Here is a 21,751-nt window from a genome sequence, read left to right on the forward strand (position 1 = left end):
ACGCTAAAGTCATTATTTTTCGAGATATTTGAAGTTGAACATGAAACGACACAGTTATTTTGATTAATTTATGATATGATTCATGATTAGGGTCTACCCTCAAATCCCGACAGCCAAAATCCCGACGGTCAAAATACCGACACGCCAGAATCCCGACAGGTTTGATAAGTTCCTTTTTAACATATAATTACATTTATTTCTGGTTTTTTGGGCGATCTGTTTTTTATTTTTTGTTACTAAACAAAAGTATTTACCATTTAATATGAACTAATTTTCTAAATAAAATTTCTAACATGGGTAAATGAATTAAATTATTTTTTTTTTCAATATATAGTCCAATAATATATGTATAATCCAATCCTGAATTCAAGTTTACTTTCATATAATAGATGATATTATCATGTCACTTACAACCTTCCATTTCAGTAAGTATAGCTTTTATATTATAAAATGAAGTGTTTAATGATTTTTTCTTTTAAAATACATAATAATTAGTACCCGTACTGATTAGTAAGTAATTAATTTTTCAATTTCAATACTCTATAATATGATTTGGTATTGCATTTGAAAAGGAAACGATAAATGTTCAAAATGTAGTGGTCGGGATTTTTTGCTTATGCGAGGATTGTTGCATGGTGGGATTTTGGCCTGTCGGGATTTTGGCCTGTCGGGATTCTGGCGTGTCGGGATTCTGGCGTGTCGGGATTCTGGCGGTCGGTGTTTTGGCCGTCGGGATTTTGGCTGTCGGGATTTTGGCTGTCGTGGTTTTGGGCGCCACCGATATGATTAATATTTAAAAACTATTTGTACTCAGTACTTTAAAACCATTTGACGTAGCCTTATCATACTTGGTAGAAAGCGTAGGTACTGTACATCCTACTAAATTATGTTAAATAATCCTTTCTGACTACCACCAGAGGTGTACGATAGGGGAAATTGACTGGTTGACCCTTTCCAAATTCTACGCCACTGACGGAATAGCTATTTTAGTGTAACTTTTAGATTTTCCAATACTTTTTATGTAAATAATATACTCTTCATTCGTAACGATAAAATCATTAGTTTTCGAGATATTTGAAGTTAAAAATGAAGCTACACAATATATTAATCTAAATTAGTCTTTGCAAAGACAATGACGTCGAATTTGCAAAGTAACAAGACACTTACTCAACACACACACTATACATTACACCTAAGTTAGTGATAAGTTATACAATTACGTGGCTAAAGGTTCTAGTTCTAAACCAAGGCCAGAATCAGAGAAAAAAAAAATAATGTGTGTGTACTTTGTACGCACGTAAGAAGTTATACTTTTACTACATATTATGTGATTTTTAAGACAATACCAAAAATTTAAAAAAATAAAAGAATAAAACGCACACAAACACATTGAAAAATGCCACAAAGAAAAAATGATTTCTGAACGATAATAATTGTTGGCAAAAATTTTAAATACGCATTTTCTGAAAAAAAAAATTATATAACAAATATACTTACAATCATAAAATGCATAAAAAAATAAAAAAATAAAAACTTTGCATCGGGAATCGAACCCGTGAATTTCGGGACGCTTTGATTCGTAATCGAAGCCTAGACTCACTCGTCCAATTCCACATTATTTGTCATGTGGAAAAATAGGGTAACTGAACGTTTTACTGTTTGACAGTTGTTTTGAATATAATTAAATTATGTAGTTTAAATTTTGTGGAAGAAAATATTAAAATATAACAAAACAGTAAGAAAACAATATATTAGATGAAGATTGGTAGAACTTTTGTTGGTAATCAAATTAAGTATGTAAATCAAAGCATTACATACCTACTAGATAAATAAATCTACGCCAAAAAATCATAATTTAAAAATAAAAATCGGACCTAATTTGGGATTTCTCTCTAAAATCCCCATTCTTAAGAAAATAAATGTACAGTAGAGCGTCGATTATCCGAACGTCGATCAACCGAACGACCGCTTATTCGAACTATCGACTCCCGCGTCCCGCACTCGAATACCGAGCAAGCGTTAGTAATTGACGCTTAAAATATCTTCAATTTTCTTCAATATTGTATTCAAAAATAATTATGTTGTTGCAAAGAGTGCACTTTTTTGTTTAGTTGCTAGTTGTCATTATCAAGATATAAATAAATATGTAGGTATATAAATATGGCTTTTATTCACTTGTGGATAAATATATATGACTATAAATATGTATCAATATATTGTAGTTCGATTATCCGAACAAATCGGTTTTCCGAACACTTATGTCCCCCAATTAGTTCGGATAATCGACGCTCTACTGTATTTCAACCTAATCCAAATGTATAATTACAATATGATTATAATAAAAACTACTTACCAAATTAGAATGTTTTCCTTGTCCAAAATAGTCCAAAAGTCCAAAAATATAGGTATATGAAAACTATTTAAAAAGGCAGTATAACTATTAACTAACTTTTGTTTGTTGTTTCTTTTCACACAAATGTTAAAACGCAACAACCATAAATAATCAAACTATAGCTGTGCCACAGCCGCCACATTGAATAATTTTTGACATGTCATTTGAACATCCAATCAGAACAAAGTTATAATGCGCATGCGCCGGGATTATAGGTTTTAACATATAAAAATTCACCCTCATATCGCCGGTAAAGAAGTATAACCTCAAAAATATATTAATCAAAATAACTGTGCCGTTTCATATTTGACTTCAAATATCTCGAAAACTAATGACTTTATCGTTATCAATCAAGAGTATATTATTTACATAGAAAGTATTGGAGAATCGAAAAATTGCGCTAAAATAGTAATTCCCCCAGTGGCGTAGAATTTGGGAAGGGTCAACCATTCACTATCCACTGTCGTACGCCTCTCGTAGTAGCTAGAAACGTTTATTCATCACAATTTAATAGGGTGTATAGTAGCCACACTTTCTGCCAAGTATGATAAGGATACGTCAAATAGTTTTAAAGTACTGGGTAAAAATAGGTTTTAAATCTTTAAATAAAACACCCTGTAACTCGGTAAGGAGCCATATTTTATAGTGATTTGGGTTAAATCTTAATATTTTGAGATCTAGAATCTACAACTCAGAGATTGGACATTCTTAATGATACACCCTGTATGTTTCCCACAAGTGACGGGCATTTTTGTATTCATAATGTATTATACGGTATTATGATAGATGTATAGTACCCAAAAAAACCCATTTGCAACCTGGCTGGGTCAGTGTCCCGAACATGGTCTATTTTTGCCTTATTTCCATGGATTCTAACTCAAAGATTGACTACACTGAACTACAACTAGAACTTTCCTTTGTTTAGTGGCACACCGATGATTTTCGTTTGACACTGGCCAGTGTAATCTACATACACTTATCTACACTCGAAAGTGTTACACTTGAAAACAAAGGAACAGACCTAATATATTATTATAATAAATATTTTTTTGTAGTACGGGCATTGTTTATATACGGGATCCGAATCTAGGTCGACCTTCACTCATCTGCTTTCCGGATTAAACATTTTTGTTATTAAATTTCATACATAGACAAATATTACTTGCATGGGTTGCCTATCAAAATCTTGTCATAGGTATCCTTAGGGAGGAGCGTAGGGTTTGAAATCAACATTACAAGCACATTTTTGTGAATTTTTTTAAAGTGTGGTAGAATTATTTTATTTTTACATTAAACAAGCATATTCAGTACCATTCATAGAATATAAAAAAAATTCAAGGAAAAATATTGAAAAATAAGCCAACGGTGGCAAATTTTTGAAGACACCTCAAAAAACAATGGATTTTGCGGTGGACGACACAAATCATCATTGGATCATGTTAAACAAAAAATTCAAAAATATGTTATTATCTTGCCACTTTTTTACCTCTTCTCGAGATAACGCTCTCGAATTTTTTTAGTTTTAACGATTGTTGACTTTTTGTTATCACTCAGAAGTCAAAACAACGGATTTTTTTGCAAAAAGGGTGAAAACTGACATATTTATTATTGTTAAACAAAAAATAAGCATAAAGGTTGTATGACACTATGCATTCTCTTGTATCGTTTCTAATATCGTTTCTGATATGTCAAAAAAATGTATAGTGTCATACACAGATACAAGAAACGATATCAGAAACGATACAAGAATTTGTGCCAGACACAGATTCTTGTGCAAGAACTGCGCCAATTTCTGCGCAAACAGCAAAAACGTATAAGCTGCTGGTAAAACATCTAAATGTCATAATCGCGGCTGAAAATCGGATCATATGATTTATGTCTTGATGAATTTATTTGTGTTTTTGTAGGTATTATTTATAAATATTTTATTGATACTTAATATATTTACTACGTAGTCCAGTACAATACTGTTCTACTAATAACCATATATTTAGTTCCTAGTAAAGCTGAAACTATAACCAACTATAACTTTGGCTTTCATTGTGATGCATAATTTTTTAATAGAGGAAAATACAATAATTCCTAATTTGGATTAAACTGAAGATAATTCTGATGCACATATTTAGCACAAATATCAAAACAAAATAAAAACACAAATAATCAACCTCAGAGTCAACGTAAAAATTCTGGTTAACATTAAAATGTTAAATTTATAAAGTTTATAAATTTTATAAAATCCTTAAAATCAGCTGTAGACGCAGTACTACAATACCAATGTAACGTGACACAGAATTTCGACCAATCACATGCCGAATTCCATACAATTTTCGATACAAGAACTTGCATAGTGTCATACAGGGCACAAAAATGTACGTACAAGAAACGATACAAGAAAATGTATATAACTTTCTAATATCAGAAACGATATTAAAAATGATACAAGAAAATGCATATTGTCATACAGCCTTAAAACAAAAAATATCGCGACAGCCTATCTCATGAAATATCTAAAGAAAATATACAGTATGTCCCTGTAAGTTGTATCCATATGGAAAACTTTTTTATTATTAATTTTACGAAAAAAAGTTATTCTTCATAAAAAGCTCTGCATGACCCAAAACCTAAGATTTAACCATCAAATATCAAATTTTTTGAATATTATACGAGGTATGTCAAAAAGTTTGAATTTCACTTAAGAGTAAAGTAGCTTTATTTTCACAATATTGAAAATTGCTATTATGAAAAGTTGTTTGGAATTAAAAACTATATTCTAGTATGCAATTACATCCTTCTAATTGAATTTTTTTTTTGAAAAATTATGGATAACTAACATTATTTTTAGTTATTTCAATTCAGATAACTCTTATTATTAATTTTACGAAAAAAAGTGATTCTTAATAAAAAGTTCTGCATGGTCTAAAACCTAAAATACAACCATCTTATGTCAAATTTTATCAATTTTATACGAGGTATGCCAAAAAATATGAATTTCGCTCAAGAGTAAAATACGTTTATTTTTCATAATATCGAAAATTGTTATTATGAAAAGTTATTTAGAATTAAAAACTATTGGTCCAAGAGCTGTGAGACATTTTTGAGGAGGTATTTTAGGCAACCTGAAAATTTTTCAGCTGACTATTCCATGATAGCCTAATACAAAAATGCCGGTCTGGCTGGAGGGTAGCGGTTATTTTCCCCAAAAATCCCCCCCAAAGTTAAACAAAAGGGTAAAAATTGTTATTACAAAAAATATCATTGACGTGACTTTAAAGTAAATTTATATATTCAAATATAAAGAAAATAAACAGGCCATGCGATTTAAGGGCGATTTTAACTCTGCAAGATACTTGCATGGGCGCCCCAGGATTATTTTCAGGGGATGCATCTGCTTCAGAAGATTTCATCTGAATCTGTACATACTATTAAGAAGTATATAATATACAACTATACATGCATAGCTATGTATGTACATTCCTTCCGGACAGGGAGGTGCAATTGTTATTTGACAGGGTATTTTTTAATAATAAAAATAAATATTCTAAAAAAGACAGGTTTTTTTTTGGTGAAATTTTCCAATTGTCAGGTGATCAAAAAAATTACGCGTGAATATAAATGAAAAGCGCTATAGGTCAGCAGCAGTGTGAGAAAGATCGTATACCGATAGCTGTTTGCGTCCTCTGTTGTAGCTGAGCGAGTCCGTTCGCAGGAGAAAAATCACATAACCTGGCCATATCCATGTTGTTGTTTCTCGAAACGTTAGAGTAATTATTATATATTATAGTTTTTTAAGTAACTTTTTCTTAATTAAAGAAAAATAATACGTATTTTACAATAGACTTTTCAAATATGATAGAAAAAGACAAATTTATTATTATAAATATATAGGTAGAAAAGTATAAAACTATAAACTAAATTATTTCTGTGGCCGAGTCTTGTACTTCTTCTTCAAACTCCTCATCTGAGCCTTAATATTCATTCTCTTCCTCTTCGTCAGACTCCCCTCGAGACTCAGATTCCTCTTCTACATGATCTGTAAATAGTTGTATCATTAATTAGTTTAGTTGCTACGTATTCTCCGTCCTTTTATACGGAGTCGAAGCCTGGACAATCACATGCTCATCTGAAGAAAGACTTACCGTTGTTGAGATGTGGAGTTATCGAATACGTAACAAACACGGAAACATTAAGAAAGATGAAAAAGGCAAAAGAAATACTCAACACTATGAAGGAAAGAAACATGAGCTACTTTGGTCATATACTAAGAAATAAAAAACGTGATGTGATTGGTTATATAAGGAAAAGTATTAAGCATTGGTTATATAAGTAAGAATACGTAGCAACTCAATCAATTAACCACTAATTAATTTTTCATTAATTCTAAATACATATTACAACTATTTACAGATCAGGTAGAAGAATCTAAGTATCGAGGGGAGTCTGATGAAGAAGAAGAGAATGTATATTTATTTTAGCTCATTTTTCTTTCCTTCATAGTGTTGAGTATTTCTTATTTTGCCTTTTTCATCTTTCTTAATGTTTCCCTGTGTGTTAAGTGTTGTGTGCATGATATTTTTTACATTATTCGATAACACCACATCTCAACAATGGCAAGTCTTTCTTCAGATGCGCCCGTGATTGTCCAGGCTTCGACTCTGTATAAAAGGACAGAGAATACGTAGCAACTTAATTAATTAATCACAGATTATTTTTAATTAATTCTAAATACATATTACAAGTATTTACAGATCATGTAGAAGAGGAATCTGAGTCTCGAGGAGAGTCTGACGAAGAAGATGAGAATGAACATTTAAGCTCCGATTAGAAATTTGAAGAAGAAGTACAAGATTCGGACACAGAATTAATTTAGTTTATAGTTTTATACTTTTCTACCTATATATTTATAATAATAAATTTGTCTTTTTCTATCATATTTGCAAAATCTATTGTATAGTACGTATTATTTTTCTTTAATTAAGAAAAAGTTACTTGAAAAACTATAATATATAATAATTACTCTAACGTTTCGAGAAACAACAACATGGATATCGCCAGGTTATGTGATTTTTCTCGAGCGAACGGACTCGCTCAGCTACAACAGAGGACGCAAACAGCTATCGGTATAAGCTCTTTCTCACACTGCTGCTTACCTATAGTGGTTTCATTTATATGCACGCGTAATTTGTTTGATCACATGGCAATTGGATAATGTCACCAAAAAAAACGTGTCTTTTTTAGAATATTTATATTTAAAATTAAAAAATACCCTGCCAAAATAACAATTGCACCTCCCTGTCCGGAAGGAATGTACATAGGTATGCATGTATAATTGTATATTTTATACTCATTAATAGTATGTACAGATTCAGATGAAATCTTCTGAAGTTCAGATGCACCCCCTGAAAATAATCCTGGGGCGCCCATGCAAGTATCTTGCAGAGTTAAAATCGCTTTCAAATCGCCTTGTCTGTTTATTTTCTTTATATTTGAATATTTAAATTTACTTTCAAGTCATATCAATGATATTTTTTTGTAAAAAAATTTTTACTCTTTTTTTAAATTTGGGGGGGATTTTTGGGGAAAATAACCGCTACCCTCCAGCCAGACCGGCATTTTTGTATTAGGCTATCATAGAAGAGTCACCTGAAAAATTTTCAGGTTGCCTAAAATACCTACTCAAAAATGTCTCACAGCTCTTATACTATATGTTTCAGTATGTAATTACATTCTTCTAATTGAAATATTCTGAACTATAAAGCTACTTTACTTTTGATCTAAATTTATCTTTTTTGACAAACCTCGTATAAAATTGATAAAATTTGATAAATATGGTTGTATTTTAGGTTTTAGACCATCCAGAACTTTTTATTAAGAATCACTTTTTTTTCGTAAAATTAATAATAGTTATCAGAATTGAAATAACTGAAAATAATGTTAGTTATCCATACAGGGGCGTACTGTATATGCATTCCAGATGGATCGGTCAAGTAGTTTTTTTTGTTACAATGTCTACCGCCTTTGAAAAAGGCAGTTTTGAGAAAAACGCGTTTAAAGTTTTGTCAACTTTTATTTTCAATTTTTTTTTGTCTGTCAAATCGTAAAGTGATGTACACCGGAATATGTTTTTGAATCGCGGAGTAATTTATAAAAAGAATGGAAACAGATGTTGAACGTTTCTCACTACGCTCAAGCGCGCTGGTGCTAATCTGCTGCAAAGCGAGTCGGAGGTAGGGAGAGAGAGTTGAATGTCCCTACCTTCGACTCGCCCTGCAGCAGGTTCGCGCCAGCGCGCTTGAACGTAGTGAACAATGGTCAACATGTTCCCATCTCTTTTGTAAATTACTCCGCGATTCAAAAACATATTCCGGTGTGCATCACTTTACGATTTAACAGACAAAAAAGAAATTGAAAATAAAAGTTGACAAAACTTTAAACGCGTTTTCCTCAAAACTGCTTTTTTCAAAGGCGGTAGACATTGTAACTCAAAAACTACTTGACCGATTCACCTGGAATTTTGTATATATTTTCTTTAGACGTTTCTTGAGGTAACGCTATCGAGATATTTTTTATGCATATTTTTTGTTTAACAATAATAAATATATGTTGATTTTGGCTTTTTTTGCAAATCAATTCGTTGTTTTGACTTCTGAGTGATACCAAAAAGTAAAAAATCGATAAATCTAAATAAACTCGCCAGCGTTACCTCAAGAACCTCATAAGCTAATAAAATCTTTTTGAATTTTTTGTTTACCATGATCTAATGATGAGTTCTGATGTTCACAGCAAAATCCATTGTTTTTTGAGGTGTCTTTAAAAATTTGCCACCGTTGGCTTATTTTTCAATATTTTTCCTCGAATTTTTTTTTTAATATTCTATGAATTGTACTTCTTCTTCTTCTTCTTCTTCTTTTTGTATAGACATGACTGTCTGTTTTTTCAATGTGCCTCTAGTAAGTTGTCTTTCCATCGTTTTCGTGGTCTTCCCACTGACTTCCTATTGGGACACCGTCTCTCGCTGTCCGTACTACTCTATTTGTTGTCATTCGACTTATGTGGTCATTCCATTCTCTATTCTTCTGTTTCTTACCCAGTTATTAATGTTGTCCACCTTGCTTATCTGCACTTCTAGCTCTGTCCCATAGAGTCTTACCATCGATTTTTCGACGGGTCCGCTGTTTCGAGCAATCTTTTTGTCCTCTCTGTGTCGGGTCGTGTTTCTGCCGCGTATGTAATTATTGGTCTGATGACTGTTTTGTAAAGTCTGCCTTTCATTTCCTTTCCGATATTTTTATTTCTCCATATTGTATCATTCAGGATATCTGCGACTCTGTTTGCTCTATTCACTTGATCTTCCACTTCTGTTTCGGGCCTTCCGTAGCTAGATAGTGTGATGCCTAGATATTTAAACTCCATCACTTGTTCTATTATCTGACCCTCCATCTCCAATTTACATCTTATTGAATTTCCTGTTATAACCATGCATTTTGTCTTTTTTGGAGAAATTAACTTGTTAAATTTTCTGGCGATTATATTAAATTGGTACAGCATACGTTGTAAATCATCTTCAATTTGAGAGATTAGTATTGCGTCGTCTACATAGCAGATTATTTTCAGTTGTTTTTCTCTCAATTGGTATCCTTTTTTAGTTCTTACATTCTTTTATTATTTCATCCATGATCAGGTTGAACAATAAAGAACTCGAGGAATCCCCTGTCTTATCCCATTGCCAGCTTCAATTGGGTCAGTTAGTCCATCTTCTACTTTTACTTTTATTGTGTTGTTCTGGTAGATGTTTTCGATTGTTTTAATTATTCCTAGAGGTACCTCTCTTGAGTATAACAAATGCATAACGTCCTTTAATTTGACCCTGTCAAACGCTTTTTTAAACGAAACATATATATGCCAGTTTTTTGTATTCTAACGATTTTTCTTGAACTTGCCTCATTATAAATATAGCGTCAGTGCATGATCTTCCCGAACTAAATCTTGTTGTTTTCCTGCTAATGTTATAATTTCATTCAGTTTGTTTGTTATCACTTTGGTTGTTAATTTTAATGTTGTGTTTAATAAGTTAATTCCTCTGTAATTCTCCGGATCCGCTTTGTCTCCGTTTTTGAAGAGAGGTATTAGGATGCTTGATCTCCATTCTTGTGGTATTCTGTTTTCTTCTATTATTTTTTTGTATTAGTTTTAATAGTTGTTTAGTTAGATCTTGTCCTCCGTACTTTAGGAGTTGAATATGCTTATTTAATTTAAAAATAAAATAATTCTACTATACTTTCAAAACAAATTCACAAATATGTGCTTGAAATGTCGATTTCAGACCCTACGCCCCCCCTTAAGGTTAGCTATGACTAGGCAACCCATGCAAGTAATATTTGTCTATGTATGAAATTTAATAAAAAAATGCTTCATCCGGAAAACAGATGGGTGAAGGTCGGCTTTGATTCGGATCTTAGACTATCAGCTGTTATAGTTATTTCTGATCATTAGCATGAAATTTTAATTTCAGAGACGACATGACAATGGTTTACTTATACAAGATGATGATGATGAAGATACAATTAGACTGGGGGAAAGTAGATCAATTTCAAAATGTAGCAGTTGTACAAAAGGTTTACTGTAGTTTTTTAATTTCTAAAATTTTTAGTTCTATCCAGGTGCCTTAATGAATAACTGTATTATTTATTGTTAATTTTATTATCGGATATTAATTTTGGAGTAATCAGTATTATTTCAGCATAAATTAAATACATGCTATACCTTTACGTGAATCAAGGATTGACATTAACTTGACAACGCTAATTAATAATTGCTTTCATGTGATATTTATACACTACTCGCCACGCTAGTAGACGCACGGGTACCTAATTTCTATACTTATGGGCGGTGTACCGTCAAAAGGACGCGGAAAAAAGGACGCGCGACAAAAGGACACGGACAAAAGGACGCGTGACAAAAAGACGCCTAGGAAATAAGGACGCGCGGCAAAAGGACGCGTACCAAAAATGGACCTGTGGTCAAATACCTCTCTCACTCTAATACCCGAAAGTTAAGTTAGGACCGAAGGGTTAGGTCTTCCTCCTTTCCCTGACCGCTGCGCGCAATTGCAGTCTGCCCGATGTATTATACCCTCGTTATTGTTGTATATCGAGTAAACGACCGAGTCAAGATTTACTATCACCTTCTTGGAAGAAAGTAAATCCTAATTATTGCTGTAATATAATAAGCAACTGGGAGATTTCGGTAGAATTTAAGTTTTTCTATTACATAAGTACATAAATATCCATGCTACATTTACATTTTTGATACGCGTCCTTTTGTCGCGCGTCCTTATTTCATAGGCGTCTTTTTGTCGCGCGTCCTTTTTTCCGCGTCCTTTTGTCGCGCGTCCTTTTTTCCGCGTCCTTTTGACGTAGATTCCTTATGGGCTAATCCGGCCCGTTTTCACATGTGACTTTTACTTCTGCCATGTCATGTGACTGTCATAATCATTGATAATTGATATAATCATAATTTGTCGCCTCTTGTGAAGTTACAATAGTATTACTACTCTGCTTTAAAATAACTTATTTAAAATAACTCTATTCAAACATTAATAATGTTACAATACTTTATAACTTTTACAACTTTAACACAATGACAACTATAAACTTTATAAGCAAATGTTTGTAATAAATACAACTGTTCTATAAACTGTCAATTATCTATGTTTATATACCTTTTCTGACGTTCTAGAAGTCACTAGACATTTTTGGGTTATTCCATGACATCTCGGATGTTCTCCAACTTAATACTTTTTCTTTTTCGTCAAGAGACTTTTTCAATGTAGGATCAATCTGTTTACTTCTCGGCATAAAACCAAACAGTGCAACAAGTGAAGGGTCCAGGACTGTATTAGCTCAATGTGTCTGTGTGTCTACTTGCGTGGCGGTTATTGTGTACTTGTCTATAATACTAAATTAAGTTTAAATCTTATATTTCGTATTACATTTTTGTCTGGCCTTAATTATAATAAACGATATTTTAAAAATACATTATAATAGTAATTTACAGTAAACAAATTATTCTGAAAAATAAAAATATATTTCGATAAAAAAAATTGAGCTTGACTTAAAAAAAAGTTTAAATTTTATTTGAATATTAACTTCAAAACCGAATTTACATACATATTCTTCTGTACGAAATTTTATTAGAAGCGAAGGACAAAATGTAGAAATTATGACTGGAAATCAATATAAAAAGTTCCCATTAGGGCTTAAGGTCGTACTTTAAGTATTTTCCGGCAAAGGTCGAAGTTTATTAATTACACAAGTATTTGTACTGATTTTTCTGATGCTCCTTGACAATTACTAATAGTTGCACTTTGAGAAGCGAATCTTAGATACGAATATTCTTTGAATTCAACCAGTCTATAATTTCAGACTTTTTTGAAGCTGTCATATAAATAACTGTAAAAATTTTCAATCACAGGAAATCTATCCAAAAATGCTTGTCTTGATGAAGTAACTAAACAGTCATACCATACTTGCATACGAAATAATATACTGTTTTGTCTTTCTGTACTAATTTTTTCAAAAATTCCGTTCTTTATTTCGTGACTTCATCTTTCTCTGTTAACATGCTATTTCTGCCAAGTTTTTGAAATCTAAATTTTAATTGTTTTGATAATTTATATGTTTGAAATTTGGGCCTAAATGATTTTGTTTTCTGCGGAGATTTCGTGTTTGAAAAATAACTGATTACAATCCTCTGTATATTACCTCTGGCAAACTTGTCAAGCGTCGTCCAGTTTGTTCCTGCGGATTTTATTTGTTTTTGGTCCATTTAAAGTGTGGGTAGTTTTGTACTCCTTTATTATTTTAAAATATTATATTAAAATAGCTTCAGAACAACATTCATTATTTTAAATACACTGTGAATATCAACCATATTTCCTACTATTTTTTCTATCTTTTAATGTTCTCGCGGTATATTCTTTCATTTCGTTCTTATACACATTTATAATTACTACTCCTTTAATTTCTACATTTAAATATTTTTTTTGTTTTTTTTTTTGGAAAAACTCAAAGAAATATTAAAAGGTCACGAAAGGATATTAGGTATTTTATATTAGATTTTAGAAATTTTAGAATGGCTTTTTGGAAAAATACTGTTTACTCTGAGAATATGGAAAAATATTGATATTGTTCGAACAAAATGGAATTGTTTGTAGTAGTTTATTATGCTTTGTAATGATAAACTTTCAGTTGTCTAGATAATGCTCTCTTATATAGTTTTTTACTACAAAAATATGCTTACGTCATTCAATATTTCTGACGTCACAGCATTGTCAACACATTAGAATATGACTTTTCATTATGGCCATGTTTCTGGTACAGTGAGAAGCTAGGCATCATTATTTGTCGGGGATATTTTTCTTTGTTCTTGTTTACTGTAAAAATAATCTCTATAATTCTTTATTCTATTTAATGATGCAAATCGGTTTTTGTTACTTGACGAAATATATTAATTAAGAACAATACCTATTATCATAGTGTTTAATCGATAAAATAAATCGTTCAATATTTTAAGCCTAAAAATGGAAGATACATGTACTGAATAGTTTTTAATACTAGTAAAATATTGTAGGTATAGCACGATATTGTTTATAAATAAAGGCTTTGGCTTTTTTATGTAAATTATGTGTTCATAGGTATTTTATTATTATTTTTATTACTAACACTCAAAAATAAAGATATGACTAAATGACTAAAGTGCCTCAACTAGCAAAATATTTTTAGCAAATTTTTTTATAATAATAATATACTCTATTATAATAATATACTCTATATTCTATTTTATAATATTTTTATTTACTTTTTATGTTAAAAACATCTATTTCTAACAATTTTAAAGCTAATTGGTTCTCACCAAAGCCATAAAAAATTTCCACGCGTTACTACGATTCTCCTTGAGGCACTTACGAGTGGAAAGCAATGTTGCAAAATTGTTCATTAAGTTATCAGGGAAACGGATCAAATGTGAGATTTTTCTCACGGCGCGACTGCTTCTGGGTTAACAAAAAATACTTGGATCACAGAATATATCCTGGTGTATTCTCTGCTTGGGATGTTCCATAAATAATAAACAATAAATAACTTTTTATTAATTCCACGTCTTAAATCAATTATTTACATTACAAATACACTATCAATATTATTTAATAAACAACTCAAAATATTCCTAAAGCCGTGTCAAATATCTAAAATTGTCACTGTCTTGCCCTCTTGTCAGCACATTTTGTTCGACTGAGTGCGTTGTATGACAAAGATAGCGAATGTTCGATTTGGAAAATATTACCGCGGACATGGTGTTAATTTTTTTCAAATCCTGAAAAAAACTAATAAATATTTTTGAAAAATTTAACTGCAGAATGAAGGGCTAAATTATTACCGAGGACAGAAAGTCCCCTAGAATAAATAAAAAGTTTCTTTTAAATGAGATATTTGATGTTAAATATCACACTAAATTTTCTCTTAGATTTTCACCCCTGTAACTTATTGAAATAAACATGATAGAAGTTTTCAGGGACTTTCGGTCCTCGGTAATAACGTAATCTTTCATTCTGCGTTTAAATTTTTCAAAAATACTTATTAGTTTTCTCAAGATTCGAAAAAAATGAATCCCATTTAAATAGCATTGGAGCCGAAAGTTTGCACCGATCGATATGATATCATTAATGAGAATAAAGAATTATATATTAAAACAAAATCAATGGGAAAATCCCAGTAGCTGGCTGTATACCATAATTAAAAAATCATACAGAAGTAAAAACTTCGTTTGTATAATGGTATAAAAAAGTTTTATTAAAAAACATTAAAAGTCATCCAAAAGGATTTGCAAAACGTTTTCAATCTGGATCAGATCATCCTCATTGCGTTCTGCTGAGTACATGAAACTAGCAACTTTTTGAAATAGATTAATTACATCGATAATTATGGTTTACATAATAGTTGTATGTTCCTATCGAGCAGGGAACCATGTTGCCCTTTGAGCACTCCTAACACATTTAATCTTTTAACATCGACTTGGAGTCGCTATAAATTTCATACAACTATTATGTAAACCATAATTATCGATGTAATCTATTTCAAAAAGTTGCTAGTTTCATGTACTAAGCGGAACGCACTGAGGATGATCTGATGCAGATTGAAAAAGTTTTGCAAATCCTTTTGGATGACTTTTAATGTTTTTTAATAAAACTTTTTTATACCATTATACAAACGAAGTTTTTACTTCTGTATGATTAATTATATATTATTTGTACAGCAAACAAGGACAAAGAAAAATACGTCTGACAAGTAATGATGCCTACTTATCACTGTACGAGGAACATGGCCATAATGAAAAGTCCTATCCCAGTATATATATCAAACAGTAATGAAACTCTGCGACCTTGAAGAAGTCACGCACCTTTTCTGCGCTGACAGCTTCAAATGAATAGTCGCAGAACTCACTGCGCTTCTGCATACTTTCAATGGGTTTTCAATCTTGAAGGTTTGACTAGCAGCTCAGGTGCGTAGTACCAGAGTTGCTGCTGGTTTAACCTTGTACATTCGTTTTAATATGTTGCCTCTTGAAGTTGTTGGAACTACTAAGATCATTCAAAAATTTGATAATTTATTTGAACTATTTCTAACCCTAAGCCCTACAAAAGGGCTTTTAGTAATTCTGATTACAGAAAGATTTTTCATTGAGCCAGTCCGGTCGTAACTTTTCATTTCAGATGACAGATACCAAGATGGCTGCCTCCACAAAACGAGACTTCAAAAACTTCAAAGGCGCCGACGAGAGTGTCAGTACTGTTTGATATATAAACTGGGGTCCTATTCTAATGTTTTGGCAACGCTCTGACGTCAGAAATCTTGAAGGTTGTAAGCCTATTTCGTAGTAAAAAGGCCATAAGTGATATTGAATAATATTGAGTTAAAAACCGCTTAAGTGAACTCGAATTCATATATAAATTATTGATCTTAATTACCTACTTTTGATATTAATTTTACGATTTAATTCGGTGATTTTGAAATATCACTGCTTATTTTTTATGGCTCATATTAGTATAGTATAAGTTCTAACGCTTAAAAGACATTTAAGACGTTTGACGACTAAAAGACACAGTACCAAAATGAGATTTTATATTTAAAACTGTATTAAAAATATTTTTAATTAAAGAAGCTAATAGAAGAAGGACTCGTGTACTATTAACATAGCTATGGTTGTAAGAAACTGAGTTACAAAGACAAATGTTTAAAAATAGCAAAATTCAAAAAGAATTGATGTCTTTAATAATTATTTTAGATAATAATTCTCTCCTTTAACATGCTACGGTAATTATGTAGGCAATTATATAAAGGGTATTTCCTTATAATACCGTTGACCTCATCCAATTTTGATGTTGACATTTTCGTAGAGTTATAATTGTCGGGAAAGTAGAGAGTATAGGAAATTATGAAAATATTTCGGAAGCGATTGTCGTGAAAAATTTTACTTTTATTTACTATCTTTAATGGAAATTAGCCAGAATATCAGTTGAAAATACGTTTATTTTTATTTTTCGATTTCTGAAATTGACCAATTTTAATTTCTGTTGTGGATCAAACAGTAAAGTTCTTTTGGCGTGGACTTGTTTTAGGTTGAAAGGAGCGGGATTTAATGTCATCTCGCTGGAGGTGTCGAAGGTATTCGACTCGGTGTCATACGCGTCTGACCTGAGGGCGCTTAGGAGACAAGGCATGGAGCCTCAACTTATCCAGTACGTTGAAAAGCAAATTTCCACGACGACCACTACGATAGGATCCGGAGGTCAATGGACTGGGGATATAAAAATCAATCGAGGGGTGAGACGGGGACCCGCTAAATCCTCTATTATTTAACTTAGTGATAGAAGAGCTTCTGGGCAGGTTGAATGTTCAGGGGGGGGGGTGTTGTTGGCGAGAACACAATGGTCGTGGCTATGGGCTCAGGAAGGTATCGCTGAGACTAAGGGACACTGAGGAATTCTTGAGATCCAGAGGAATAGCGATGAATCCTAAAAGTGTTCGGCGGTCTCAGCGATATCGGTCAGAGGAAAAAGGATTGTATAGTCGGATGCAAGGCTACTCCGTTTACGTGGAAAAATTCCTACCGCAGATGGAGTAGACGGGTTCCGATACCTGGATAAGGTGACCGGCTCGACGGGAATTTTAAAACCGTCGCGTGGTAATTTGGCTATATGGTTGAATCGGTTAAATGAAATGAAATGATTATCTTATTCCAGAATTAATGTATTGTTCAAACCGGACATCGTCGTCCATCGTTGGCTCCAATATACCCTTAACGAAGCCTACACCAACGAAAGGCTATGACTACTAGTGTATGGTTAAGCTAGTCTTTAGGTGGTTTTAAGTGTTCTTTCGAGAGTTTTTAACGAGAATCTCATAAACGGAACCAATGCGAACGAGTAGACCAATATGCATATCTTGGAACAATGATTAACTACACAGGTGATTACTGCCAGGAAATCAAAATCGGAATAGAAAAGGCTAGAGCAAATTTTAACAACATGAGAAAAGTGCTCTGCACAAGAGATTTGAAGTTGGAACTAAGAGTTAGGTTGGCTAGGTGCTACGTTTTCTGGACTGTTTTATGTAATGGAAGCTTGGACCTTGAATGCGGCATCAATGAAATAATTAGAATCAATCGAGACAGAAGAAATATAAAATTATGGAGGACAGAACACGTCACAAACAAAGAAGTTCTGAGAAAGATGAATAAAGAAATGGAAATCTTAAATACCATCAAAACAAGAAAATTAGATTATCTCGGACATATTACACGTGGAGAGAGATACAACTTGCTCCAATTGATTATGCAGTGAAATATTAACTGTGATGATTGCCGACCCCCGTCGCAGAGATGGCACTTGAAGAAGAAGAAGAGTTCTTTATTCTTACAGTTTGAGCAATGATGATAACAGTAGCAATATTTAAGTTTAGGGCTCTAACACACGCTGTAACATGCAATATAACAATTTCATATTTCTTAACAGCACTGAATTGAATTAGGAACAAATTCTTCACAATGACCACTGAGTTTTTGGTGTACCTACCCTTTGTCAATGGTATTTAACGTAAATCATTCTTTTTGAGTACTAATTTTTTCTATAAATTAAACTTTATTAAAAATATGTTCAAGTCAAAATAATAAAAATAATTATAAGAATTTCTAGCAGTTATTGTACTGTGATGACGTAGAAATGTCACTGATGTCAATGAACTTAAAAGGAAACGATGTACAGTCCATTCTTCTATTCACTTCTTCAGTTGCCTACAAAACTGTCATAAACTAAAGATGTATCTGTATCATTAAATTGCCTAGAAATGTTGTTGACATTACAAATCAAGCATAAAATATACTTACTTACATCTGTTGTTTTGACTTTTCCTAAACTTATTTTACCTTTATCAGCGCACACTTACAGTTTGCTGCAAGAATCAAATATATTATGTAATTATTGCTAAAAAGGTAATGTAGGTATTTTTTAATCAGAGAACTAATATATTTCTCAGCTCCTTCTTTCAGTCATAATGTATTGTTGTGTTTTAGGCATGTCGAGAATACGGAACTTACATAGCGTTTTAAATTCAAAAAAATGCTATAAATCACAACAGAAGATAATTTAAAATATATATCAAAGAAAAAAGTTGTTTTTGTCTTTCGTTTAGCCCCTAAAGACGATTAAAATCGAAAAAAATTCAAATTATAACAGCCAGCCTAAAACGCGCCCTCATTGGTCGTGACGTCATATTATAATGTTTGAGGTCCGCGCCATTAATTCATTATGTTTGATATTAATTTTATAGTATATCTCAGTTTTATAAATCTTTAGATAGTTGCTGTGAACTATATAGGTATTTCATAATATTTGAGTGTTTTTCTTAAGTTAATTTTTTTAAAATGAGCGAAGAGAGTTTTTCTAAAGGGCAGTATGATAACTTACCCATTATGAACATAAATCTTTATTATTATGATTGTCTTATTTTAATTTTATAGCAAAAACAGTTCCAGAAAAATATTTTATAGGTACATATCATTCAATCTGTAATGTACATCTACCAAAATATACAAAAAGTTATGTTTTCTTTTTGTTCAAAATACATTTGATTTATTAAATAGACTATTAAGCAGACAACAAACATTAAATACTTACATTAAAATTATTTTCACATACATGAAAACCTTGAGAATGAACTAAAATGTCTTTAATGTCTGTCCTTTCAACATGCATGTAACCACTTATTAAACGCCGTTTCTTATCAACTGGTAATCTAATATTTTATGGGGTACTTTAATGGTTGTACTTTAACACAATGGTACTAAACAACACTTATAGTATTTACTTTTATTTTCCATAGTAAACATACACACAATTCAATACTATCTCTTCAAAAACTGTATTAAACTCCAAAGTAAACAAAATGGTATATAATTTTATATGAGGCAGGAGAAATGTCATTACAAAATATTATGATATGACGTTAATAGGGTTCGCGCGTTTTTCGATCGTTTGAAATGATTTAAATACACAGAAGATTTTCCATTTGTACTTCTAAGTTATTATGGTGTTTTGAGGAGTGAAATTTTGGAAATCTTATTTTTAAACGAAACTAAACATTATTACCTATGCAATAAAACAGAAATGATCAAGTTCTATGTTACTGCATGCAATTCGAGACAAATAAGACAGCTAGCAGGATGGTATTAGCCAAATGTGGTATTTCATTACAATTTGGATTAAAGTCTATTTTTTTGCAACGGCAGCTCATTATAACTGCAGATCTTCGAATAGAGGTTAAGTTAAGGGTTACCGTCAAGGCTATAAACCGTTGACGTATGAATGTAGTTGAGACCAATAAGTTTTTTTTAAATATAAGTTATGCATTACCCATAAAAACGTTTAACACTAATAATAAGAAGAAAACAGAAAGCACGAATTTTGTAAAAGTTGTATCTTAGGCAGATGATTAGCTGCATTTTCTGTCCGCCTTGTAGGATGGTACTAAAGGTGAGAAATTTAACCTAGGCTGTCTGTCCGTCCGACCGCGAATTTAACTCCTCCGTCATTATACCAGGTAGAATGACAAATGAGGTGTCCAATGAAAGCTTATAATCCAAGGATGGTACTAAAGGTGGGAAATTTGATCTAGGCTGTGTCTGTCTGTCCGTCCGACCGCGAATATAACTCCTTCGTCATTCTAACGTTTGGAGGCTTGGTATTCTGCCTGGTATAGTGACGGAGGAGTTATATTCACGGTCAAACGGACAGACAGCCTAGGTCAAATTTCTCACCTTTAGGACCATCCTTGGATTATAAGCTTTCATTTGACACCTTATTTGTCATTCTACCTGGTATAATGACGCAGGAGTTGAGTTTACAGACAGACGAACGGACAGACAGACGGAAGTGGATAATTCAACGTTTTCACATTTTTTCAAAATTGGTGAAAGCAACTACATAAAAAACTTTACTTAATTGGTGTTTCAAAACTATTTTTTTAGTGCATCTTTATGTAATGTGATAGTATGAAAAAATAGAGGATATGGCAACGGTGTTACATGTCAAGCTCGGATCCAATGCCAAAATATGCACATAAATATTAGGGTGCACTAATATACAAGCTGTCTGGCATATCTATACTATTACATTTACATAATGCTTTGCCTCATTAGATGATAATAATTCTTTATTAATGACTTTGACGAATATGACAAATCATCTTTGTTGTATAGTTCCCCGTCAAGATACAAAGTCATTTGTATTTGAATGGTGTGGTTAAGTTTACGGTACAGGCAGAAAATAATCTATTGTACTTTTAATTATTGTACCTGCTATTCAGTTACTTTATATATATTATCGGTGTACAACGTTCTCCGTCTTCCGATACCCGTTCGCCATTCCTCTCTGTCCGCACATTGGTCTACTTGCAGACCTCTTTCATCCATGGCTTTGTTTATTCCTGCCTGCCAACTTTTCCTCGGTCTACCTCTTCTTCTTCTACCTTGCGGTTTCCAGTTTTGTATTTGTTTTGGGATTCTGTCTTCATGCATTCTTTGTACGTGACCAAACCATCGTAGTTGTATTTCAATGATTTCGTCATTTATTGTATGTGTGACCTTCATTATTTCTCGTATTGGTTCATTGGTGACATGTTCTCTTCTTGATCTTCTTGCAGCTCTTCTCCAGAAATCCATTTCGGTGACCTCTAACATTCCTTTTGCTTTTTCCTTCATAGGCCATACTTCGCAGCTGTATGTTATGATGCTTTTCACTACGGCGTTATA

General features: G+C 32.3%; 1 protein-coding gene and 1 long non-coding RNA gene across 2 annotated transcripts in view; one reads left to right on the forward strand and one right to left on the reverse strand.

The window, feature by feature from the left end:
* The window catches only part of LOC126883989 (ras-related protein Rab-43), a 31,729-nt gene extending 12,598 nt beyond the window's left edge, over window positions 1–19,131 (forward strand). The window contains exons 3-4 of the mRNA XM_050649761.1: window positions 10,902–11,004; window positions 19,016–19,131. Coding sequence (XP_050505718.1) covers window positions 10,902–11,004; window positions 19,016–19,092 — 180 coding nt within the window. The 3' untranslated portion in view covers window positions 19,093–19,131. The remainder of the gene's footprint in view (window positions 1–10,901; window positions 11,005–19,015) is intronic.
* LOC126883991 (uncharacterized) lies at window positions 12,937–14,540 on the reverse strand. The gene is made up of 2 exons (XR_007697795.1): window positions 13,286–14,540; window positions 12,937–13,241 (listed from the first exon to the last, which is right to left on the reverse strand). It is a non-coding gene; the product is annotated as an uncharacterized LOC126883991 (long non-coding RNA).
* Window positions 19,132–21,751: the final 2,620 nt, after the last annotated feature.

The sequence above is a fragment of the Diabrotica virgifera genome, chromosome 4 (assembly GCF_917563875.1).
Source record: "Diabrotica virgifera virgifera chromosome 4, PGI_DIABVI_V3a".
Lineage (NCBI taxonomy): Eukaryota > Metazoa > Arthropoda > Insecta > Coleoptera > Chrysomelidae > Diabrotica > Diabrotica virgifera.